The 25,687-nt window shown below is 37.3% G+C and overlaps 3 protein-coding genes across 4 annotated transcripts in view; 1 reads left to right on the plus strand and 2 right to left on the minus strand.

The window, feature by feature from the left end:
- LOC117986911 (NADH dehydrogenase [ubiquinone] 1 beta subcomplex subunit 2, mitochondrial-like) overlaps positions 1-25,687 on the minus strand; it is a 132,694-nt gene that overhangs the window by 65,928 nt on the left and 41,079 nt on the right. The window lies entirely within an intron of this gene.
- LOC117987329 (aldehyde dehydrogenase 1A1-like) lies at positions 583-14,741 on the minus strand. Its single transcript, XM_034974326.2, has 11 exons — positions 14,590-14,741; positions 10,076-10,180; positions 8,771-9,038; positions 7,434-7,550; positions 6,611-6,798; positions 5,785-5,887; positions 4,787-4,971; positions 2,634-2,798; positions 1,855-2,012; positions 1,427-1,501; positions 583-690 (listed from the first exon to the last, which is right to left on the minus strand). The coding sequence occupies exons 1-11, from the start codon at positions 14,614-14,616 to the stop codon at positions 621-623; spliced, it is 1,461 nt and encodes a 486-aa protein (XP_034830217.1). The 5' UTR covers positions 14,617-14,741; the 3' UTR covers positions 583-620.
- Positions 17,537-25,673, plus strand: LOC117987330 (leucine-rich melanocyte differentiation-associated protein-like). Of its 2 annotated transcripts, XM_069502288.1 has the most exons (7): positions 17,537-17,694; positions 17,863-18,010; positions 22,251-22,336; positions 23,118-23,259; positions 23,917-24,056; positions 24,542-24,744; positions 25,407-25,673. In XM_069502288.1, the coding sequence occupies exons 2-7, from the start codon at positions 17,960-17,962 to the stop codon at positions 25,484-25,486; spliced, it is 702 nt and encodes a 233-aa protein (XP_069358389.1). In that variant the 5' UTR covers positions 17,537-17,694; positions 17,863-17,959; the 3' UTR covers positions 25,487-25,673. The 2 variants fall into 2 exon arrangements, with proteins under 2 accessions (XP_069358389.1, XP_034830220.1); XM_034974329.2 differs by having other exon boundaries at positions 17,543-18,010.

Here is a 25,687-nt window from a genome sequence, read left to right on the forward strand (position 1 = left end):
TCGGAACTTACGCGTCAGACGCGTTCGCAGCGGGTGGTACGGCTAATAGTATGCAGCATAGTTATATTGCCGCCCGCCTACCGGCGCATGCCCGCCCGCCGCAACTTCTTATATCCATCTTAATACCATATAGCTCTTATTAGGTAAAGGTTTGCTTACGAGTATATTTATGACTTTAAAAAGCTCGAATGTAATAATATATTATCTACTATTATTAGAGTCGTGTGGTGGTTGTATCAACTAGGCACGATCAAGAATGATAAAGGACTTTAGAACGCGCGATGACTTTTCTTTATTTCCACAACGTAGTATTGTGGTCGAATATCAAAAGAGCCATGACACGAATTTCGTTATGATAATTTGAGCTCAAAGATCTTCAACTTCAAAGAGGTCTTTTTACCCAACGTTAATGAATACGTGAGACATAGAACTGCCTCACCACATGTCACATCAAGAAAACACCGCGCAATTATTGAAAATTCAAGGGACCTCTCTCTCAACTCTTAATAAACCGTCGTTTTTATTTAAGGAAATTTCATGAGGAACCTCTTACTCGTATTTTATAAGAGAAAAACACAAATATAACAGCAAATATTATATTTTCAACAGCTTAAGTACATTTATACTTTCTTCGGTAAAGAAATAGTAACAGTTTTTACTTCTAAATAAGAATTTACCGCATCCAGGCCACTGCAACAAAAAATAATTATTTAAATATCTACTTATTTAAATATATTACACGCCATACGAAGCAATTCGTACGGGACTTGATCGTAATTTCATTTAATTTATAGAGCTGACGAACGAAACTATATGTATTCTGATCAGAACAGATACTCTTCTTCTCTTTAATCTGGACGTTTTTGGCCCACTGAATACCAATTTAAATTCATTTCCAAGCAAAATTATCAAAAACGGTGCTAAAATTGAGTCCAAAGTATGCAACGAACGCTACAGTTACTGTTTTAATCGAAATCACGAACTTTGAACTTCATTGAAAGTTTCAACAGCTTTCAGTGAGTTCTTACTCTTCCTGTAAAATTTATTTCGTGCAATTATACCGTTTTGTTTACCAGCTCCTCATTTTAACACCTGGCGCAGTGGTGAGCGCTGTGGTCTTATAAGTGGTAGGTCTCGGGTTTGACTCTAGGCAGGGACAGTAAATTTGGGAATTTTCGGATTTCTAAAATGTCTCTCGTCTGGTCAGTGGGAGGCTTCAACTGTGAGCTACAGAGCCTAGATCTACTAGCGGTAGACACGTGCTATCTAATATATGAATTCTAATATAGATGCCGTTTAGAGAGAAACCAAATAGGGTTTAATTAAAATACCATATTCCTTTCGAGTTTACCTTGATATTATTTAGATCACAATACTGCCCTTTAATTTGAAATTTCAAACTTTAGAATTTTAAAAGGTCACTTACTTTTCCCTGCCAATTCCAGATTCTTTGAAACCACCGAAAGGAAGTTGTGGTCCATGGTGCAGATACGTGTTTACCCTAAAGATAAAATTTTTATAAGTTTTTATATTTAAATTGATGCTTTACGTTGTGGAGATAGAAGTCAATATGCTATGTAATATTTTAGAATTTCGCTTCGATTCCCTGTCAATATAATTGAGCCTTACAGACGAACTCTAAAACGACTGTATCACATTAACTATGACTAGGTACCCAGTCTACCCACGTTGCGTTTATATTTTCTTTGCTTACTGCTCAATAACCAGCGTGGTAGACTATGGCCAAAACCCTTCTCACTCTGAGAGGAGACCCGTGCTCTGTAGTGAGCCGGCAATGAGTTGATCATCATGATGATGATGACTGCTCAATACCTACAATCATAAGATTCGTACCAAATGTTTCCGGCTTCCACATGTCTGCTGAACTGAAGTGCACTTTCGATAGAGGATGTGAAGATACCCGCTGCGAGACCATAGTTTGTAGCATTGGCGCGGTCGATCGCTTCTTCCAAGGTATCAAATTTCAATATACTTTGAACAGGTCCAAAAATCTATAAATATAATAAATTGGCACAATAAATTTTATAAAATAGTTGTATTTCATAGTCTAAGAAATACTTAATATCTTGATTTTGAAAGACCTATTTGCTACTCAATAAGTATAGTAAGTATTTTTTTCGTATCCACCGCCATTTGTATATAACGGGAGCCATTTTGTTTTATAAAAACATAAAATAGCCTATAACCCTTACACATCTCACTAATTAAAATCTATCCAGCCATTGGGATATGCTAGTATATTATAGTGTGCTATAAAGGTATTTGATCTGGTTCCCCCCTCGCCATTCTACTACCGGACCGCGTGGCATCTTAAAATATGTACCTATGCACCCCTACATAGTCGAAATTTCACGGACTCGTACGAAGCGAATCGCTTCCTCGTCCACTGCTACAATATGGAATGCTCTCCTCGGTTTTCCCCGCCAGCTACAATATTGGGACTTTTAAAAGAAGAGTGAATATTATATATTATAATATATATATATAAGGCATTTTCTAGAGGCACGCTCCACCTTAAACTAGTCAAACGCATACCTATATATAGTTAAAAAAACGATTAAAATCAAAATAAATTAATTTGATTTAATGGATTTGAAAAAAAAAACGTTTACCTCTTCCTTGGCAATAGTCATGTCATCCTTAACGTCAGCGAACACGGCTGGTTCAATGTAGAACCCTGTTGTACCGACTCGCCTACCCCCCGTAAGTAGTTTTGCACCCTCAGATTTTCCTTTCTCTATGTATCCCAAAACTTTATTCATCATAGTCTCATCTATCTGTAACAATAAATTGTACTATTAAATAATTAGTACAATTTTATCCATAAAATTAGGATATCTTAGGTAGGTATTAGTATATTCTCTTATGACTTTCCGCTTCTGAGTCGATATCGATGGGCTTTTCAACAACATCTCTATCTTCTCTACATAGTCTCTACATAGTATCAAATGGCTTCATCATTAAAGCTCAAATGGCTCCCTATTCGCCGTCGCCGGGATTTGCATGTACTTTCTCTTCTGTACTGTGTGCTATATCACTTAAAAACTCCCCCTTACCTCAAGGAGAAGTTTAGTTTTCTTGGAGTGCAAACCGACATAAGATCCTGCCGAACCTTAATGTTAGAAACGCCGAGTCATAAAACGAAATTCTATGGCAACTCATTCACTGTGCGAGCTGTTGAACTTTGGAATGCACTACCATTGACCATACGGAAATCAAAGTCACTAGACTCCTTTAAAACTGCAGTGAAGAATCATTATCTTACAAACTGAAGACGACAATCATATTTGTTTCTCTTTAAGTACGATTATGGAGTATATATTAGTCTATTTTATTAGTATATTGGTATTATACATATTATTTAATACATGTATTAGTGGTTTATGTATTAGTATGTATCAGTTATTTGAATGTATGTTTATTAGTATATTACACACCACCTGCAATCTAATTTTCCTTATACTTTCCAATCTTCAAGGTTGCCTGGTAGAGATCGCTAATTAGCGATAAGGCCGCCTTTTGTATCTTCCTTCTGTCTGTGTTTCTTATTCTTTAATGTAGTCCTTCTTGTGGTTGTGCAAATAAAGTGTATTTATTATTTATTATTATTTATTATAGTATGAAATAAAGTCGCTTCCCGCGTCTGTATGTATGTATTTATGTATGAATGCGTAGATCTTTTAAACTACGCAACGGATTTTAATGCGGTTTTCACCAATAGATAGAGTGGTTCAAGAGGAAGGTTTATAGGTATAGTTTAATTCTTAAAAAATTAGAGATTAGGGAAATTAAAATAATATGAATTAGGTCGGAAAAAAACCTCTCATTTGAGAGTTTCCGAGGTGTGCGCTGCCTAAATGGTCAAAGTTACACGAAAACAATATATGTTGAAATTGTTTCTCTTAAAAAATTTGACAAAAAAGTCCGCGATAGCATATATGCATCTTTGAAGGTTGGCTCACAATACTCGATTTTATGATTTTCAAACGTGATCTGAAACAAAGCCTTACTTTCGAGGGTGTTTTTACTGACATACTATTAATTTGCTGTTGTTGCTGTTTGACCTTGGTAAAACTTGACAAACAGGATAACTTGTATTCTGGAGACGGGTATAAGATATTTTTGGTACCAGGAAAACGATGGATTCCTAAGAGAATTATGTACAGGAACAAAGTTGTGAACAAAAAACAGACAAAGTGATACCATAGTAAGTATATGTAATGGTACTAACGAATTATGTAATTATTTAGTTTGCTGTAATAGGTATTTTAGTGAGTTGCTACAATGTATTTATAATAGTACTAAATGATTCCCGTGACTTCGTCCGCGTGGGTTTAGATTTTTAAACCCGTGGGAACTGTTTGATTCTCCAGGATAAGTAGTAAGCTATTTTTGTAGGTAGGTACGTACTAAATTTCGTCAAAATCGGTTGAACGGATGGGATCGGTTGAAAGGCTAGCAGACGGCAGACAGACACACTTTCGAATTTATAATTAGTATGGATATATCTAATAATTAAACCAAATAATAATAGACTTAAGTTTTTTATAATAGACCTTGGATAAGTTTGAGTAATATTATAATTACCTACTTAAACAACTTATCTTTTTCAGATAACAAGTAAATAACAAAAACAGAATGATAAGGTTCAATTGTATGATATCGTAATATTAGCGCGCTGTGGTCTTATAAATGGTGTCCTGGGTTCGATTTCCTGCTGAATTAATCGGAAATTTATAGCTACGAGTAGATACATTATAATCACCTGTGGGCCATTCTGAGTAGTTTCAAGAATAGGGTTCCCTAATTTCCAAGATTTGGCGATTTCTACAGCCTTCTGTACGAATTTGTCATAAATTCCTGCCTGTACGAACAAGCGGGAGGCGGCTATGCACACCTGGCCTTGATGCAGAAACACCGCCTGCGCAGCATACGGCACAGCCTTATTCACTGCAAATATTTAAGGATAAAACATATTATCAACTCAAGTCATTCCTACAAAAATGCCCTAAGGCTAAGACCAGCCAAATCACAATAGCCAGGTCACTTTTTACGTTCACGTACTTTTTGCTCGCTTCGCAGCGAAGTCACAATCAACAGCTTTATTATTTTTGACCGCGAATTCAGATTTCGCGTTAAAACTTTTGCTTCTTTTTAACCGACTTCTAAAAAGTAGGTTCTCTATTCAGCCGTTTTTTTTGGATTATATACTTAAAATGATTTGGTTTAGGTTTAGAGACTAAGCCATTTTAAAAATAGACCTCTGGACAAAATATATTTTAAAATTTATAGCTTATGTTTTGAGAGCCTTTCAAATCGATTTTTGAAGTAGAATTGAGAATAGTTTATTCAACGGTACCTCACAAGTCTGAGTGTACCTCGATTCTAATCTAATTTTCGGATTAAAGCCATAGATTTTGGTACTACCTAAGTACTACGGTACGTATTATAGGGTCTATCTATCAAAGAAGTCTAAATAATTTTAGCGTTTAAACTACCGTGAGTGATTTCCATTATAAATAATTACTGAGTACAGCCGGGATATATATTATTTATAAAGTCTAAGTAATGTTTATTATTTCAGAAATTCTAAAAACTGACCGATAGATATAGCTCTAAATACGACAAAGTGCAAAACAGAAAACTACTTAGCCATGTAGACAGATTTCTCTAACCTACGATTTCGTTTCGCACAACTACAGAACAAAAGATTAAACATCGAAAAGAAACCAACCCCTGAAATAATATGTAAAATACACTTACAGTCTGCATCATCCATGATAACGAGCGGGCTCTTGCCGCCCAGCTCGAGCACGACCCGCTTCAGATTGTTTGTTCCGGCTGCTTGCTGTATTAATTTGCCGACCTGCAAGCAACAAAAACAAACATTTATCTTGAAAAATGAATTCATGAATGATACATTTAATTCGACATAAGTACATATTATTTTTGAAGCGAAGTTTTTTAACAGATGTTTGGGATATAACTCACAAAAGCAAGGAAATGTAATAGGCACATCATTTTATAAATACAGTTGTTCGCTTCTATCGTGTCATGGTGTCCCACGACACGATTTTTTTTATTCTTTAGAAAACGGTATTTGCTATCTGAAATCATTAATGTGTTTGCTATTTTTCAGTTTTAAAATGAATGTAGCTATAGGTGATTATAAGGTACTGCGGTTATAAGCTCTACCCTGAAATACGTTTCAGATTGGGTATGACAGGTCGAGATGGCAATCGGGGTATGAGGCGGGAGGGACGCCCCGCACACCCACACATCACCCGCGCTATCCTGCACCAGGTTAGCACGGGGGCTGTGCGGGTGTGCAGGGCGGTGGAATGCCATCTCGACCTGTGGCTGGCAACACTAACAAAACTAACTAATCTATAAGTTAATGTCAGTCAGTTGACACAAATTGTCAATTCACTCTCTTGCATTTTAACCGCTGCGTCGTCACCACGTATCTCTCTCGCTTTTCTGGAATGAAATAGTGTGCCACATTAATCCTCGAGTTTTTTCTCCTTCACCACGAAGCACCTGAAACAATCAACCAGTGCCTAAACACCACAACACGGACTATAAGTACCTCTAAAGATCCAGTGAAAGAAATCAAAGCGACGTCAGGGTGGTGAGTAAGCGTAGCGCCTGCTGTCTCCCCGAACCCTGGCACGACATTGACGACGCCTGGTGGCACGCCGGCTTCTGCCAGCAGCGCTGCCAGCACCAGCGCGGTCAGCGGCGTCTGCTCCGCCGGCTTCACGACCACCGTGCAACCTTGGAACACACGTTTAGCTCAGCGCATTTGTTGATAGCTCAGCGCAGTCTAAATGACAATTAACATTTTTTTTAAAGAATATTAGTCATGTTAAATGTATAATATTGCCCTTTCCTCTCCAACTAAGCGTTAAGCTTGTGCTAGGAGTAGGCACGACAATAGTGCAACGGGCGGGGTTTGAACCGTCGACCTTTCGGTTTTCAGTCCACTCCTTTACCGGTTGAGCTATTGAGGCTTTTGAATGAAAGGAACTAGGTAGTAGGTCCATGCTACAACAACTAGGAACTAGGAACGAGATTGCAATCGGGGTGGAGACAACCCGCACACCCGCACAGCCCGCGCGCTAACCCAGTGCGGGATAGCGCGGGTGATCCCCGGTGATCCTAACTTTTCGGAATTATGTGCGTTTTATGTAATTAAAATATCACTTGCTTTAAGGAAAACATCGTGCGGAAACCTGCATGCCTGAGAGTTCTATATAATGTTCGCTAAGGTGTGTGAAGTCTGCCAAGGCCGCACTTGGCCAGCGTGGTAGACTATGGTCAAAACCCTTTTCACTCTGAGAGGAGACCCGTGCTCTGTAGTGAGCCGGCGATGGGTTGATCATGATGATGATGAACTGTAATAGACTCACCTGTTGCTAACGCAGTTGTAACCTTACTGATGAACATAAGAATAGGCGCGTTCCAGGGCAAAATGAGACCGCATACTCCTACTGGTTGTTTCAACGTGTAGGAAAAGACGTCACCATCTAATTAAATAAAATGATAACAACAATTATATCTCGGAGTTATGATACAGTAGGTTTACATAAACAAGACTCAACAATCACCGATATGATCAACTGATAAAATAAATCGGCTGAACCTCACACTTGTTATAATCGGTGTAAGTTAGAATAATAGTTTCGAACCCGTTCGAGGTCCTTGACGACTCAAGCGGCTAACAACGATTAAAAAAACAAGTTACAGCCGGATATTATTACTACCCCTATTATAAATTACTACCTCTATTATAAATCCGAAAGTGTGTTTGTTTGTTGGTTTGTCCTTCAATCACGTCGCAACGAAGCAACGGATCGACGTGATTTTTTGCATGGGTAGGTATAAGTTATAGTTTTATTGATCGTGACATACGCTACTTTATATCCGGGAAAATCAAAAAGTTCCTACGGAATTTTTAAAAACCTAAATCCACGCGACCGAAGTCGCGGGCATCAGCTAGTTAAATATATTCGTAATTGCTACTCATAGTAGCAATTATGAATATTTGGAAATATTAGACGTAGATACCTATGTAAGTAAGTATTATGGGACGTCTTTTTTTATTTAGATACAAGTTAGCCCTTGACTGCAATCTCACCTGGTGGCAAGTGATGATGAATTCTAAGATGGAAGCGAGCTAAGCTAAAGGTGTATGGCAGTTTTTATTAAACTCATACCCCTTTGGTTTCTACACGCCATCGTACCCATATGTAAAAAGTACTCTGTGATCGTACCGGAACGCTTTATCGCTTGACTGCACGGCTTGACGGAAGGGCGGTAACTAGCCACAGCCGTAGCCTCCCACCAGACCAGACGTAAGTAACTACCAAGTCGCGTGGCCCAATATCTACTGGAAGAAGTTCAGAGTGCAGAGTTTTGGGGTTTTCTTCTTCTTTTTCGAGACGTCTGTGTTTTTGAGTAACATAGCACAATTATAATTATAGTACTAGCTTATGCCCACGACTTCGTCCGCCTGGATTACACAAATTTTAAAACCCCCTTTTTTAACCCCCTATTTTTACTTTTAAAGGGGTAAAATTTTCAAAAATCCTTTCTTAGCAGATGTTTACGTCATAATAGCTTATCTGCATGCCAAATTTCAGTCCGATCCGTCCAGTAGTTTAAGCTGTACGTTGATAGATCAGTCAGTCAGTCAGTCACCTTTTCCTTTTATATATTTGAGTAGATAGATTCTAGTTTTACTTACCACAAGGTATAGTACTGCCTTGTATTTTATCCGCCAAACTTGCATTGTATCGTATGTGGTAAGCGGCTGCTCCAATGAATCCCCGACTCATCGTCAACACCATGCCATTATTGTAAGTCTCAAGTTCGGCCAAGTAATCTGCATCTCTGTCTACGAGATCCGCAAACTTGTTGAGGAGCTTGCCTCGCTGCGAAGCGTCCATCAGTCGCCATTCCGAATTGCGATGGAAGGCACGCTTAGCGGACTGAACGGCGGCATTAATATCCTCCTGTAAATTCGTTAAATGATTTTTTTATTGAAATTTATAGAATAGAATATATATTTTTCATGTATAGCCCAACTTATGCTGCTCATAACAACTGAAGATATAATAACGAGTAGGTACCTACTGGGCCTGAATTGAATGTCAAGTCGATTGCATACGACATTTTCAGCATCAATAAATATTGCGGTTTTTTTTTCAAATTTTAAGTTGTTGCAATAGTAAATCTGAAAATTCTTTCGTTGACAAGTAAACCTTTGACTGCGATTTCACCTTAGGCAGAGTTAGGTAAGGGACGTTGCACAGTCAGAAAGAAGCGGGCTGACTTAACTTGGAAGGGGTCATGGTATATGTAGGTAGTTTAATTAAATCAGATCTAATCGTTTTCTATCGGGCATCATACCGTGACAAGTACTCAAGTTTCTAGACCCAGCGGATAAAGCTGTAGGTACGTTAATATGTTAGTAAGTCAGTTTACCTTTCATATGTACACATTAATAATTTTTTTGACCCGGGAAGCGTTGGGGAAGCTTCGAGAGGTCTTCTTGTCCAAAAGTCCTCAGTGCTTTAAGGCTAAAGTCTTCTGATAACAGTTCGTGTTGCCAGTGATGATATTTGAATCCGAGACATGGTTGCTAACTATGGGCCTCATAAGGAAGCTCAGAGTGATTCAAATCAGAAATCAGGAGATCCGTAGGAGATCCAGAGTAACTGGCATAGCTAAACGAGCTGCAAAGCTGAAACGGCAATGGGCAGGGTAGGTACATAGTTTGGAAAACCGATAGTCATTGGTTTTCCAAGATGCTAGAATGGCGACCTCGCACAGGAAAACGCAGCATTGCCCCCACTAGGTAGATAGACAGACGACCTCAAACGTGTCGCAGGGAGCCGTTGGATTCAGGCGGCGCGCGCAAAACCGTAGTGTGTGAAAGCAGAAAGTCCCAACAAGAGGACTTTGTGGAATGTGGACGTGTGTGTCCACGTGGACTTCTAGCGGTTGGTAATGATGATAAGATTTTTTTAAATAAAATACTTTTACTTAACTTATCTCCTTCAGCCACTGTCGCAATAGTAGCACCGTCATGAGGATTAAACGTTTCAAATGTCTTCCCATTCACGGCGTCGACCCATTGGTTGTCGATAAAGATCTGAATGAAAGAGAAAACAATTTTTAGCCCCGAACATTTATAAGCAGAAAGACAGAGATGTCAACCGGTTGTTTGGAATCTAATAAAATCATCGACATAGGAATACACCTAGTAGTACTTCCAACTTCTTTGAATAAAATCTACAAACTCTGACGTCATCCGTCGCCAGTGTGCAAATAGCAAAGAACTTGCATGTACTACTACGTAGTAGCAAATAGCCAAAAACACGTCATATAATAATAATAATAATATATTACCTACTAGATGATGCCCGCTATTTCGTTCGCGTGAATTCAGTTTTTTAAAAATCTAGGAACTCTTTGATGTTTCAGGATAAAAAAGTTGCCTATGCCCGTTTCCAGGATGCAAACTATATCTGTATAAATTAATAGGTGATGGATGGATACACATCCACATGGAATTAGGTTTTTAAGATTCCGAAGATAAGAACTCTGATTTTCCGGGACAAAATGTCATTCCCTGGGAAGCAAGCCATCTCTGTACTGTACCTTCGTCAAAAACGTTAAACAACTGATGGGCCGTCCAGTAGTGAAGTCTATCAGTTAACGATTATGATGATGATTATGTTTATTGCCTTTATTGTTCTGGTATTCCTATTGTTTCCTGAAACTTAACTTGACTAGGTTACGTTAGTAGGTACTATTATATTATTCTGTGACTAGGTACTTATGCAAATAATAGTATGTCCCAAAAATATTAAAATGCTTCCAGTTTATTTTATTATAATGCCCGCGACTTGGCCTGCGTGGATTTAGGTCTTTAAAATCCCATGGGAACTCATCATTAACTTTCCGGGATAAAAAGCAGCTTTCCCTTCCCTTCCTTATAAATGCGAAAGTGTGTCTGTCTGTCTATCAGCTAGCTTTTCACGGCCAAATAGTTTAACCGATTTTGAAGAAATTTGGTACAGAGTCAGCTTACATCCCGGGAAGGACATAGTACTTTTATCCCGGAAAATTAAAGAGTTCCCATGGAGTTTTAAAAACCTAAATCCACGCAGATGAAGTCGCGGGCATCATCTAGTTAATAAATATATGACAATTACACGCAGAAAATTAACGATGACGGATGATGTAGGTAGGTAAATAATACCAATTTTTTTTTGTTAAAACATAGACTCATGATGATATGCAGAATAGTATATCTTCTCATTGAGTCAGTGTAAACAACATTATTTTCAAGGTCTTGTTCTGCTTTCCGTCATCAAATAAGGACATTGTAAGTTTGTAGATGTACCTAATACAGTATATGTATATAGTACGCGATAGGTCAAACTCAAACTCAAATTATTTATTCAGAATAGGTAAAATTTTACGCTTCCTGATTGACAAATTTTTATTTGTAAGATGATATAGCGGTGATAATTAATACGATCGAGATGGCAATCTGGGATGGAATGTCCCGCACACCCGCACAGCCCCCATGCTAACCCGGTGCGGGCGAACACGGGTGACGTGCGGGTGTGCGGGGTGTCCTCCCGTCTTACCCTAATTGTTATCTCAACCTGTCGCGTAGGTACTAGGTATTTTTGTGTTGCTGCGATCGCTTTTATCACAGTTTTACGATATCTTTGGAGTCGCTTAGATCTTTATCACTCTCAGGTATCTATTTACACATAAAACGATCCAAATTATACTTCTATACTAATATTATAAAGATGTAAAGTTTGTAAGTTTGTTTGTATGAGCTATATTTTATTTTTAAATGTTGTAATAAGCTATCCGCGAAGCCGGGGCGGTTCGCTAGTAATAAAAATAACGTCAAAAATTTACTCGGAGGCCAAATTGTACAAACTCTGAACTAAACCCAACATTAAAATTAAGCCTTTAAAGTAGGTATAGGGCAAGGATGCCGAGTATGAGATGTTCGCCAAATATGAGATTAAGGTCTTGGCGTAACTAATCGCCGCAGCGCAGATAGGTAATTATTTATTTTGAAATAGGACGTTTCATATAGGTTTGGCTACTGAAAAAATTGCAAACGAGTTTTATTCAGGCATTGTGTAGACCGTAGGTAGGTACTCTATTTATGTTATAAATTCGTCGTGATAGTAGGAAGGTAAAATTGTTATTATAGGTAGTCACGTCGTAACTTATAGATTAACTAGCGACCCGCCCCGGCTTCGCATGGTTGCAATGTAGATACTAATGTGGTGTCAGTGAGGAGTGATTAGGTAATAGTCCATACTTCCATACTAATATTGTACATGCAACCACCGCCTCCTTCTTCTTGTTTTTTTGCGCGTTAATTTTAATTTTACAATTTCATATTATTTTAATTTTGTGATATCACCTAAGATTAAATTACTCATTCTATTCTAAATTAAATGATGTAAAGGGCAATTTTTGTCTAAACTGAATACTTCAGATGATCAACTATTATATTATACTTATCGGTAAAAACACCTTCGAAAGGAAGGCACACACACACAGATCACTTGAAAATCATAAATTCGATTATTGTGAGCCAACCCCTTAAAAGATACATGTAGGTATACTATCGCGGACTTTTTTAAACGTTGTAATAGAAACAATTTCACATTGTTTTCGTGTAACTTTGACCATTTAGGCAACGCACGCCTCGGAAACTCTCAAATGAGAGGATTTTTTTCTAACCTAATTCACATTATTTCAATTTCCCTAGGGATTTTTAACTTTTTGAAAACTAAACAATACCTATAAACCTTCCTCTTGAATCACTCTATCTATTGGTGAAAACCGCATTAACATCCGTAGCGTAGTTTAAAAGATCTACGCGTTCAAACATACATACAAACAGCGGGAAGCGACTTTATTTTATACTATCTAGAGAAGATAACAGACTGGTTTGAATTATCCTCAAGACTTGCTAATTATCATGCTACACATTCCAATTTAAGTATTATCTCTATTTACCAATTAGTTACAGTTGGTAGGTAGGTAGATGTATTAGGTAGTAAATACCTACTTAACAAAATGGTTAAAATTAGTGTAAGTAAGTAGATAGGTATTAAAGTAAGTACCTAATAGTTAAAATTAATTTAAAACTAATGTACTTAAGCTTATGTTAGCTGATCTGATTTTTAATTCGGTGTAATTCTGTACTTTGTAATTTTTACACATCAGGGGAGTTATTAATTATATGAAAAACAGGATGACCTCCAGAAGTTCGATTTTACCACAAATTAATTAGCTGTCAAAATTCCACGGAATTAAATTCTGTCTCGTAGTTTATTTCGAGTGCCTTTTGCGCCCACGAAGTTTCGGTGGTTTCGGTTGATTTGATGACAACGTATAAGTCAAGATTATCTAATCTTGACGTACAGTATGTAACGTTGAACCATCGTTGAACCTTGCGTTGAACTAAGTTAATTTTTTTTCATTTCAATTTCAAGCATTTTGATGTTTCTAAAAAAGGACCCCACATAGTTTTGATTGAGGATTTTTCAAAAAGTTCCTTCACAAAACCTTGTGTCCTTTACGAACACAACAACAAAAACGGCCAAGTGCGAGTTAGACTCGCGCAACAAGGGTTCCGTACTACATCGCATTTTTTCGACATTTTGCACGATAACTCAAAAACTATTATGCATGTAAATAAATAAAAGTATGTTTTAGAATGTACCTATAGGTAAATTCCTTTCATATGAAATCCCACTTGGTATAGTAATCTTACTAACAATTTGTTTATGATGACCGTTTAATTTTTTTGTGATGTAACCACGAATTCATGTTTTTCGGGTATTTCCCTTTATGTGTGCTATAAGACCTACCCACCTGTCAAATTTCATGATTCTAAGTCAACGGGAGGTACCCTATATGTTTCTTGACAGACCCGACAGACAGACAGACATACTGACAAAGAAGTGATCATTCAAGGGTTCCTTTTTCCTGTTGAGGTACGGAACCCTAAAAATCAACCAAATCGGTTGAGTTGTTCTCAATTATGATGATCTTCCATACAATGTATCTACAAGATTTAAAGTTATCTTTTATGTGAGAAATGTTTTATCTCTGGTAAAACACAGAATTCCATCGAATTAAAAATCAGAGTAAGTAAGTATAGGTAGTTCCATGAAAATATCATTTTCGATTAATAGAACTAATAATTATGATTTAACCCTTAGGGTGCTTGTCCAATGAAGCGGAGCGAGTCGGAGATCTGGTCAACAGACCAAGCACATAATTTATTAATTAATAAAAGAAATTAATAAAAGATGATGTGAAAATATTATCATCATCTGCCAATAATCTAATTACTGCTCTCACTCCTCCGCTCATCTCAGCTTTTGTGGATACCAGGGCCTCAGTAGGTAGGTACGTAGGTACGTAGGTAGGTACTTAGCTGCCAAAAAATGTTTTACTTAGGTATGTACTAAAATTACCTAAGATTAAAATAAAACCACTTACTTTATTATATTTTATTTCTGGCGCCATTATTTTAATAATTTACCAAACACCTCTTAAGCAAACAGAACACACGTCACTCGTATTCGACCGATTTTTACGAATGAGGCTTGCAACTAAATTACAATCACAACACGATACCACACGATACTACTAATCAGTAATCACTGTAGATAATAATTATGTTTTAGGTATAGTAGATTTATGTACCTACTTTTAATAATAGCATTGCAGAAAAAACCGGCCAAGTGCGACTCGAACTCTCAAAAGAAGGGTTCCTTACCATAGTACAAGATTATGTACCTACCCTTTGCTACCTAGGTGCTTTTTACCCGACTACGGCAAAGTCAAAAGGAAGGGTTATGGTTTTGGCAGTTTATGTATGTATATATGTATGTGTCATGTAGGTTTGTATTTATGTGTGTTCCAATGTTGCGGCTAAACTACTGGGCCGATTTTGATAAACGTGGTGTCAATTGATTGATTGAGAGAAAAAGAGTGTGTATCACATAGTTTTTTAAGATAAAGATAAAGAGTAGTGTATCAAATCGTTCTTTAAGATATAGAGGAGTGGAGCGATTAAACATTATACAGTAAAGAAGATGAACGATGTGAATATTCCTGCGAAGACGAATTGTGAGCCACTTGAGCTTACGGCGGTACTCGGAGACGTGGTCATACTTTCGTAGCCCGAATATGAACCTTATACAAAGATTTTAAAGCCGCTCAAGTTTATTCATTTGGTCCTCAGTTAGGTTAGAAAAAAACCCTTGTAGGATCACTTCGTTGTCTATCTCTATTCTGTCTGTCTGTCTTGTCTCTCAAGACCCATGGAGCGAATCAACACCTATAGGGTAGGTACTTTACGTTGACCTAGAATCATGGGCAGGTATTCAATGGGGCCTTTGGGGTCTTGGGATTCTCTTGTACAAAATCTATAAACTAAACTAAATTAAGAGGTCTAAATCTAGAGCTACCCTTTTCCGCAAGCAACATTATGAAAGGGATAGCAATAGATTTAGACGTGCCATTTTAGTTTAGTTTAGAGATTGAGTACAACGGAACTAGACTAGCCACGTCTGCACAAGTAGCTGTACCTAAATGGAAAAATCCACAGATTTTCAGAAAGTGTTCATAGTGAATTCATGTTGTAGGTATCAAGCAAAGACTTTGTGCTTGGACTCCAAGTCCAAACTTCTCAATCCTGATGATGTGGGGTACAGTACTCCTAAACTATAGTGATTTAGAAACTGCGGATGATGCAATATTACTTGTGGTGCCAAGTATAGACTAAACCATTGAACTTCGGATCCTAACTCCTCAATCCTGATGCTGCAGGTACTGAACTCCTAAGCCGTGGGGATTCAGGAATTTCTGATTGTGAATTGATATTTTAGGTATCAAGCAACGGCTTCATGATTACACTCCAAGTCTGAACTCTTCAAACCTGATGATGCATTGTACAGCACTCCTAAACTATAGAGATTCAGAAACTGCTTCTGGTAAAATAATATTGTAAATGCCGAGCATATACTTTGTTATTGAATCCCAAGTCCCAACTCTTCAATTCTGATGCTGCAAGGTACTGAACTCCTAAGCCATGTGGATTTGGAAAGTTTTGCAGGTGAATTGATATTTTAGGTACCAAGAAATGACTAGGTACTAAGTACTTACACTAAAAAGCTTAAAATAAAAATAAATAAATAAAACCGACTTCTACGACGACTTTTTTTTTGTGGCATAGTAGTGGAATACATAAACGAAGAGTTCTTAAATCTGTATATATAAAATTCTGACTGACTTATATACGTAATCATTGCACAGCCTAAACCACTGGTCCTAGATACTTAAAATTTGGCGGGTGTATTCTTTGTGAAGTAGGTAGGTATCCACTAAGAAAGAATTTTTTGAAATTCCATCCCTAAGTGGGTTAAATGCGGGTTTGAAACCGGACGAAGTCGTGAGCATAAGCTAGTCTAAATATATACAAGGAAAAGGTGACAGACTAATTCTATTAATATGGTGATATAGTGCTTTGAAATTAGTTTAGTCCACGCGGACGAAGTCGCTAGTAATTAAAGCTAGTAAGTACAATACCAATTTTTAGCCCTATGCGAATCCTATTGTTACCTTGAATGTCTATTTTGACCGGATTATAATATAATTTATATCCCGTAGTGCGAAATGAGCATTGTTGCCATAGTAGTATTACGATTTAGTTTCAATAATATGTTATTAATTCTTTTATGGCATAGTAGTCAGTAGTAGAATACATAAACGAAGAACTCTGTTGATGAAGGAGTTAGTGATGTATGTGGTTCAATTGGTTCATGTGAATGAGTCCATGAACGAGTTCCTGCTTCTCTATTTCAGATTAAACTTTCACAAGAAGAGTAGGTAAAGAAGAAGCATTATAAAACTAGTAAATAATTACTAAAATAAAATAAGTAGGTACCTAAGTACCTAGAAATAGTATAATAGTGCTTTAAAAAGGGGCTTTAGAATTTGATTTACGTAAATATGTTTTTTATTGAGTAGGTAATAAGGTGTTCTTAGATGTTAGTTACTAAATAATTTACAGCAGGATAAACCATTAATTCCATTGAACTATCGACTCACAATGTTTGACACGTTTCTCTAAGTAATGTACCAACTGGATTGGTGGTTCATTACCAATATGTTGTTGCCCCCATCCAGCACTATTTATTTTTCATAAAAATCTGGTAGCACTGGACACGTCAAAAAAAATTCCAATATAAGAATCATAATATGTCTAAAGTTACCCGTAACCACTGTGATTCATAAGCAAAGTTCATAAGTCTTTTTAATCCAAGTTTTTGTTCAACACGCTCAGGGTTTTTCGAAAAAAAACAGCTGGCAGCCCGGGAAGGAAACCATAGACTATACCTATTAGGAAACGTCAAATATATGTCAAACCTAATACCTACCTACATTAAGACTAACCTACCAATTTTAATGTTTGTTATTGTGTTGTTGTTTTATTTAAATTAAAAATTCCATTCTACTTTACAAAAATGTGTTAAGCAATATAGTACAATATCAAATGATTTCCCAGTTATTAATACTTAATTGTTAATTTAGTTTAAGGTTTAAGTAGTTTTCTGCACTAAATTTATAACTTTAAAACTCGTAAACTCTTGACTCTTGATCCACTTTTATGCTTTTTTCTCATTTTCCAATATAAATTAGTAATATTACAAACACGATTTTTACTAGATTAGCTCAATACATTAATAATTACTCTTTACTACGTAGAACGAAGAACTAAGGAACGCTAGTTCGGTCCAGTCGTCTGTCGTCATTTTTATGCATAAGCTGGCCATTTGTGGACTGTTTTAAGTGTTATTTCACAATGGAAACTTCTCATATTAATGACTTTGCGTTATGTTTCGAAAAAAAACGAGTAAGTAATATTAATTAAGTATTTAATTAATAAATAAAATACCTATTACCTATTTGCTATAGGTAAATATGGCAAATTGTTGATGGTAGATACTTAGGTAGTAAACTATAATATAACAGGCTCCACCACACGAATGCGTTATTAACAGTCGATATCGACAATATCACAATGTGTAGTAAGAATATACATTTTTACGACGCGTGCAATCCTACACACACAATAAAGCTAGTAGAAATTTGGGATCTACAGTCCCCTGTCCTGAATTAGATTGTGTTCATTATGTACATCATAATTATGATTAATGATCAGAATAATATGCTAAGCAGCTTGTAGGGGTACATACACTAGAAATATTGGAAAATAAAAATGCAGCTGGGCAATAAAATTATTGCAATAATGCATTCAATTTTTTATCTACCTTTATGATCTATCTACCTTGTAATATAATAAGCTATAAGTATAAATAATTCATATTCATAATAATCAATTCATATTATGTAAATATATAAAAAGAACAGGTTGACTGACTGACTGATCTATCAATGCTTTGTATCATTGCATTCAAATGCACGAGTATAGTGTTCTAACTCTTGAGTTTATTGTTAATTTTCTGATTAGTAGTTAAAATCTTAATCATGATCATAATAATCATAATCATATTCGTTATTTGCTTGAGTGCAGGTACAGAAGGTGGTACAAATAATATATTATAAAAATACAATATATTGAGTCCAATGTATTCAACCATGCAAATATTATGTTCTTATATTAAACTAGCTGCCCCGGCGAACTTCGTACCGCCTAACAGTTGATTCTTTTTCAGGCAATTTTTAAAATTTTTCTCTCTGTAAGAACCATCCTCGTACTTCAAGGAATATTATAAAAAAAAATATCGAAATCGGTTCTGCTGTTTTCGAGATTTGCGATCAGCAACACATTCAGTGATTCATTTTTATTATAATATAGAGATTAGTGAAGTAGAATAAATTATTATTTAATTAACACAATGAAATTATCTACACAATAGGTACAGGATACACACAGATTACGTACAGTATAATCAATTGTTTATTTATAGTTAATATCTCTAATTTATTTCCAAATACTAATATGCCACAATTATTTTATTCTATTATATTATTTATTATTATATTTACCTCACTCGATGCTTAAATAAACGAGATAGGCATATAAGTTCCCATCTTAACATATCTATCTCACTCTTTCATATAGCGCTGTCTCTCCAACCCCACCACCGGCAGTGCCTAGCAGCACGAGGTTGCTGCGCTTGCTATTATAATATGCGTTGAATATCACTAGGCAGAATTCGAAGTAAAGCATTGAGTAAGGTGTGTAAATTAATAAGCGTTTTATTGGTAGGTAAAACGCGTTTATTAATTTGACTGTACCTTACTCGATGCTTAAATAAATGAGACGTGTTTTTGAAATACTTCCTAGACTCAATTACTGACGTATTTCTTTTGTGCGTCTGTAGTTAGTATAACTACTGCAAGGAATATAGGTACCTACTACTCTCTACTTCGCTAGCAGAGCGTGGCTCTCGTCTCGTAATGAGCGATCAATAAATTAAAAGGCTTCAGTACACATTGGTCCTAATCATGACCTAATGCGTTCGGCGAGTGCCGGCCACTTTGAAGAATTGTGCCAAGATCTTTGATGTTTGTATGAAAACCCACAAAAATCTCCAAGCTTGCTACGTAGAACCAGAGGCCCTGTACACGTTCAACGAGTGCGTTGAGGCAACGGACGGACGAACGGACAGCGGAGGCTTAGTAATGGGGTCCCGTTCCGCGTTAGCACCTTTCGGATACGGAACTCTAAAAATACAAGACGAAAGAAAGTAAACCCCCGGATCATGGCCTATAATAAAGATGAACTGAGATCAGAAATATATCGCGCAGTATGCGACAGGATAGTTAAATTTTATGTTCACCATAAACAACACACATTAACTGCAAAAAGCTCTGAATTATGAGCCTATTGAGTCTACTTCAGCTTAGAGCTACAAGAAAATATATTCCTAACATTACACTGGGTAATGTGAAGTGTAAATGAAAACCGTCTAGAGATAAAGTTCTATTTTATTTTACCCAAATATTTATACTTACCTAAGTATTAAAAGGTGCCAATATAGAGGGAACCAGCGCGTGCCAGACCTTCGTTATTTTATAAAAGCTGAGCGTTTCTCTGCGCATTGCCCCCAACACACTAACAAACAAAAAAAACCGGCCAAGTGCGAGTCAGACTAGCGCACCGAGGGCTCGGTACTCGGGCATTTTTTTCGACATTTTACACGATAAATCAAAAACTATTATGCAACGAACAAACTCAGTGTGGCGGGGGATTTTAATTTATAATATTACTAGCTGATGCCCGCGTTCTCGTCCGCGCAGATTTAGGTTTTTCAAAATCCCGTGGGAACTCTTTGATTTTCCGGGATATAAAGTAGCCTACCTACTAGTAGTAGTATGTTACTCTTCGTCCTATCAACTAACTCTGCCAAAATCGTGAAGGAAGGAAAATTATACAAACAAACACCCTTTCGCATTTATAATATTAGTATAGACGTAATGATTTATCATCAGGATTATTGTCTATCACATGCTATATGTTTTCTGAATTTTAAAGTTGTGATACGCTACAAAGCGAAAAGTTCCGATCTTAGTAAGTTCTATTGTGAAGTTTCCCCTCACTCAGATAAAGTTGGAACTCTCTTTTATAATCATTAACTCATGAACAGACGTTTTTAGGGTTCCGTACCCGAAGGGTGCCAACGGGACCCTATTACAAAGCCTCCGTTGTCCGTCCGTCCGTCTCTCTGTGTGTCAGCGGGCTGTATCTCGTGGACAGTAATAGGTATAGTACTGAACGTGTATTTCTATTGCCGCTATAACTAAATAGGTAGGTACTTATCAAATATGTGATATATATATTTTGTGTGATTATGTGCCTTTATAATTAGGTAGTACGCTTACCTAGTATAAAATAAGTAGTTGCTGCATACTATGTGTGATAACTGATAACTGGTCAATATAATCAGACTGGGCTCGGTTATGAAGATAATCGTGTTTCCAATTTGACCCCTGAGTAGATGTATTCACCTACGAACTATAAATAAACTAGTAAGTAGATAGATACAGTGTAACTGGTAACTGTTTAAAGTTTAAACAAAATATAGTTACAAGGTACGCGGCCGAAAGTAATGTACATCGACCTAGAAGGAGATAGCAGATTTGTAGAGCGTTGTCTCTGTCGTTGAGACTGACAAAACGTCATATAGGTATATGAGTGACAGGGACAACGCTCTACAAAGCCGAAATATCATTCTAAAGGCCGATGTACATTATTTTCTGCTGCATACTGTATACAGGGTGTAACCAGAACGCTAGCAAAAACTTAGCGTTATTGTTATACTATCTAAACACAATCCATCACCAATAAATAACCATTTGCCTCATTTTGTAGTTTTAGTGCTTTAGTATTTTTCAAACTAGCAATGCATGCAAAACTCGGGTCAATGCCCCGCCTACGACGCGGTATTGAGTCCGAGTGGCCATATTTTTTCTCGTTTTTTTGTGGTATCATATCTGTAATCATCAGTACTATCTATCACCTGTCTTCTTTTTTGCCAGCGTTCTGATTACACCCTGTATAAGTTGTCTACTTCGGTCTTCGCCCCTTCACATCGTTGTTAGAGTTCCGTACGACCCGAACAGTGTCGACAGGATCCTATATTACTAAACCTCCGCTGTCCGTCCGTATGTCTGTCAGTGGACTGTATCTCATGAACCGTAATAGGTAGAGTCGAAATTTTCACAGAATGTGTATTCCTATTGCTGCTATAACAACAAATAATAATTATTTCTTAAAAGAAAAAGTTAAAAACTGTAACCCGACTACGGAAAAATATAAAAAAAATTAAAATTGTAACTCGTCTAGGTATAAATAAAATTAACTAAAAAGTAAGAAACAAGATAGGTGTTTAGAGTCTATCATCGCCTTGAGTAAAAATAAATCCTTTGAACTTGGATATGCCTGTTTATTTAGGTCTTTAGAAGTCTTCTGGCAGTTTAGAATTAAATTCAAATTCCGTATGTCCTTCGTATTTTTTATCCTTATGTTTTATTTTTGTAGATGATAAAGCACGACCATTACGGCACGGAAAATAAAATAACAGTAGGTTCATGCACGAAAATTAATAAATTAAATTTTGTTTCAGTTAAGTTACTGCGGTCAAGATTGTCAAAAAATACCATCAGCGTTATGGAAAATGTATGGCTCTAAAGTTACCTATCTAGATTTGAGGTAATTATTATTTCAGACAGTGATGAGTGACAGACTCGTGATAAATCCAATATTATATTTTTGTTTGCTACGTCTCAAACTACTCAACTGTAACACTACCTAGCGAAAGGTTATTTTTATTCCGGGGAAACAGGGGTTTCGCAAGATTTTTAAAACTGAAAATGTCTTAATCCAAACGGCTGAAGTCTAAAATAAAATAAAAATAAAAAACGTCACATAGGTATGAGAGAGACAACGCTCTAGACTTGACGATTCAAAAGCACTTGTAAAAGTTTACTTGAATAAAAATCAAGACACACGGCCGTGTGTCAAGCCAAGTTCTAATAAGATATATTCTAGGCCTAAGGCCGGCAACGCATCGGCCGTTTCTCTGGTGCTGCAAATGTTCATGGGCGGCGCGGTAATCACTTAACATCAGGTGACCCGCCTGCTTGTTTGGCTCTCTCTATTAAAAAAATATATTTCTGCCGCGTACGGTAAGTGCACAAGTGTGTCGCAAGATGGTGCACTCTTTATTCCCTCAATCTCTTTGTTCGATGTGACAGCAATCCGGCATGACCGGAGAAACTAGACGCAGAACAAGCGGTTTTACCTGTTCTCTGAGGCACAGGACTGTAACACTCTCAAGAAGAAGAGCCTAAGAATTTCCTGACAGAAAACCCTAATTGATTTTTTGGCCCAACCTGTCTTAAAGATAGTTAGTTTAGTTTAATGAAATGAAATAAAATGAAATAGTTTATTTGTATGAAGCAGTGAATAAACATACGATTATTATTTCTAGTTACAACAGCATCGAGACCCTGAAAGGTTTGGAGAAATTCACAGAACTGGAGGAGTTAATACTGGACAATAATAAAATAGGCGATTCTGTTTGTTTTCCGATGATGCCGAGGTTGAGAACATTGTCTATTAACAACAACCAGGTAGGTGATTCAACAAAACTTATTTATAACCGATTTAATTAAAATTACGTAATTAAACATACATACATACAGGTCAAACACATAACCTTCCTTTGGACACCGCCGCAGTTGGGTAAAAGCCCCGACTGTTAAAAAATCGTATAGGTAGGTAACTGAAAAGCAAAAAAACAAGCTTTGTATTTTATAAAATAGAAATTGATAAGGTCATAAACATAAATTAGAAAACTAGCTTATGCTCGCGACTTTGTCCGCGTGGACTACACAAATTTCAAACCCCTAGTTTACCCCCACAGGGGTTGAATTTTCAGGCTAGTTGGCTAAGTAGTGACCCCGCCTGCCATACATCTAAATACTGAATACTGTCGGGCCACGACAGTACAAGCGAACGAACGGCGAAGCCGAAGAGAGCGCGCGGCCACCACTTGCGGAACAGCAAGATTTCTATTCTATTTATCACCAAATACTTACTTACCCCATGTGACAATTGGACGTCACAATAGTTTATGCGCCCCGTGCGAACTCAGGATGGGTCAACTAGTAGTAGGACTTAATAACAAATTGAAGTGCCTACTTAATTTTTTATCCAACTTTTCTCACATTTTACTAAAACGTCAGTGGTTAAAGAAGACTCTTCTACAATTATTGTACCAATTACAGATAACAGATTTAGATGGGTTAGTCAACAAAATAAGTGTGAAGTTTCCATCGCTCACTTACTTAAGCCTCCTCAGCAACAAAGCTTGTCCAAATCAACTATCCGATCTCGACAAAGACGACACCGACTACCAAAGATACAGGTAAGTGTATAAAAACCTAGATTAGGGTGCGGTTTCACCATCCATCTGCACTTACAGGTGTCGCTAAACTTCTTGAATACTCTAGAATGGTGACGAGTAGCGTCAAGTCAATAAACAAGTATCAGCGAGAAGATTGCGAGGAGCGGGAACAAAGCATACTTACACCCCAGCAAATTCGTTGCGGGGCGGGGTAAAGCCTAAAGGGCTTCGTGTTTATTGTACCAGCGCAAAAAAACTTCAGAGCATTTAAGAAGTTTGGGAGTTACCTGTGTTATACCAGTTTATGGCTGCCTAGAAGTCCTACCGAGACGTATGACTGCGCATTGTACAAAAACAGATCTCCGCCGGGCTTGTGTATTTAATCTTTCGTCTATGACCTACGCAATCCGCGTGTAACTTCATATCGGACTACTTGTTTTGCGCGCACTATAACTAACCACGGCTGAAGCGTTATCCAGTATTAATAATAAAAAAATTGCTTTTAGACATTTTGTTCTTTACAAAGTACAAAATCTGCTTTTCCTGGACTCCCGGCGAGTGTCGTCAGCGGAGCGGCGGCAAGCGGCGACGCGCGGAGAGTTCATGCGCGTGCGCAGACCCGCTGCCGGCTCCCCAGCTCCGTTGCCACCCTCCGGCCCGTCAGCGAGACCCTTACCTGTGGACTTCAATTCACTGGGAAAACATAAAGGTCATCTTTACCTCCATCTCTCCAATCCACTTGTACGAAACGTTTAAATGCTCAACGTTTCTGATATGAACCGCTTACGTATAATCTAAATAACTTCAAAGCAAGCACACTTCAATCTAGACTAAACCGCATCATTGCTCTTTTATTAGGCATGATTGTCGTCAAGCGCAAGCCTATCTTGAAATATATAAAAAATCTCATCGTCAACCGATAGACGTCCAAGCTAGACATAGGTCTCTTGTAGGGACTTCCACATGCCACGGTCTTGCGCCGCCTGGATTCAGCGACTCGTTTGATGTCCTCTGTCCACACCTAGTGCAAGGTCCACCAGCGCTGCGATTTCCGGTGCGAGGTCTCTATTCTAGCAGCACCTTGAGAACCCAGTGTCTATCGGTTTTTCGAATTATGTGCCCTGCCCATTGCCACTTTCGATTTGCAACCCATTGAGCTATGTCGGTTACTCTTGATTCCTTGGATCTCCTCATTTCTGATTTGATCTCATATAAAAACTCGAAGCATAGCTCTCTGCATCGCCCTCTGAGTGGTTGAGCTTTCTTATGAGGTCCAAAGTTAGCAACCATAAGGTACCATACCTCAAAAAGAAGAAAGGTACCCTTTGATCCTGTGTGTTAATCAAATATATTTGTTTCTTTTCTGTGCAGGAGCATACGGCAAGTGTATCTACAAATACACGGGAAAACACTCTGAAGGCAACAGATTTATTCTCAACAGCGATTTATGATAAATTATCTCCTATAATATTTTTATATAATATGGTGCCATACAGTGTGTTCAACTCATTTTAGCGTAAGGTCAGTCGATACGATTTCACCAAGGAATCATTTATTTTTTAGTAAGTAAATACCTAAATTGGTATTATTATAATCACGTCGACCCACAATCTATGTATTTCTTTGTAGTTTAGCTTTAAGTTGTGGTAGGC

Source organism: Maniola hyperantus, chromosome 12 (assembly GCF_902806685.2).
Source record: "Maniola hyperantus chromosome 12, iAphHyp1.2, whole genome shotgun sequence".
Lineage (NCBI taxonomy): Eukaryota > Metazoa > Arthropoda > Insecta > Lepidoptera > Nymphalidae > Maniola > Maniola hyperantus.

Excerpts from the sequence above, each read along its gene's own strand:
- LOC117987329 (XM_034974326.2), bottom strand. The coding sequence starts at position 14,616 with ATGGCGCCAGAAATAAAATATAATAAA. Across the intron at positions 4,972-5,784 it reads TATCATGGATGATGCAGACT|TGAATAAGGCTGTGCCGTAT; the intron begins GTAAGTGTATTT and ends AAATATTTGCAG. Across the intron at positions 2,799-4,786 it reads CTACTCAGAATGGCCCACAG|ATAGATGAGACTATGATGAA; the intron begins GTGATTATAATG and ends TTATTGTTACAG.
- LOC117987330 (XM_069502288.1), top strand. The coding sequence starts at position 17,960 with ATGGAAACTTCTCATATTAATGACTTTGCGTTATGTTTCGAAAAAAAA. Across the intron at positions 18,011-22,250 it reads TATGTTTCGAAAAAAAACGA|TTAAGTTACTGCGGTCAAGA; the intron begins GTAAGTAATATT and ends ATTTTGTTTCAG. Across the intron at positions 22,337-23,117 it reads GTTACCTATCTAGATTTGAG|TTACAACAGCATCGAGACCC; the intron begins GTAATTATTATT and ends TATTATTTCTAG.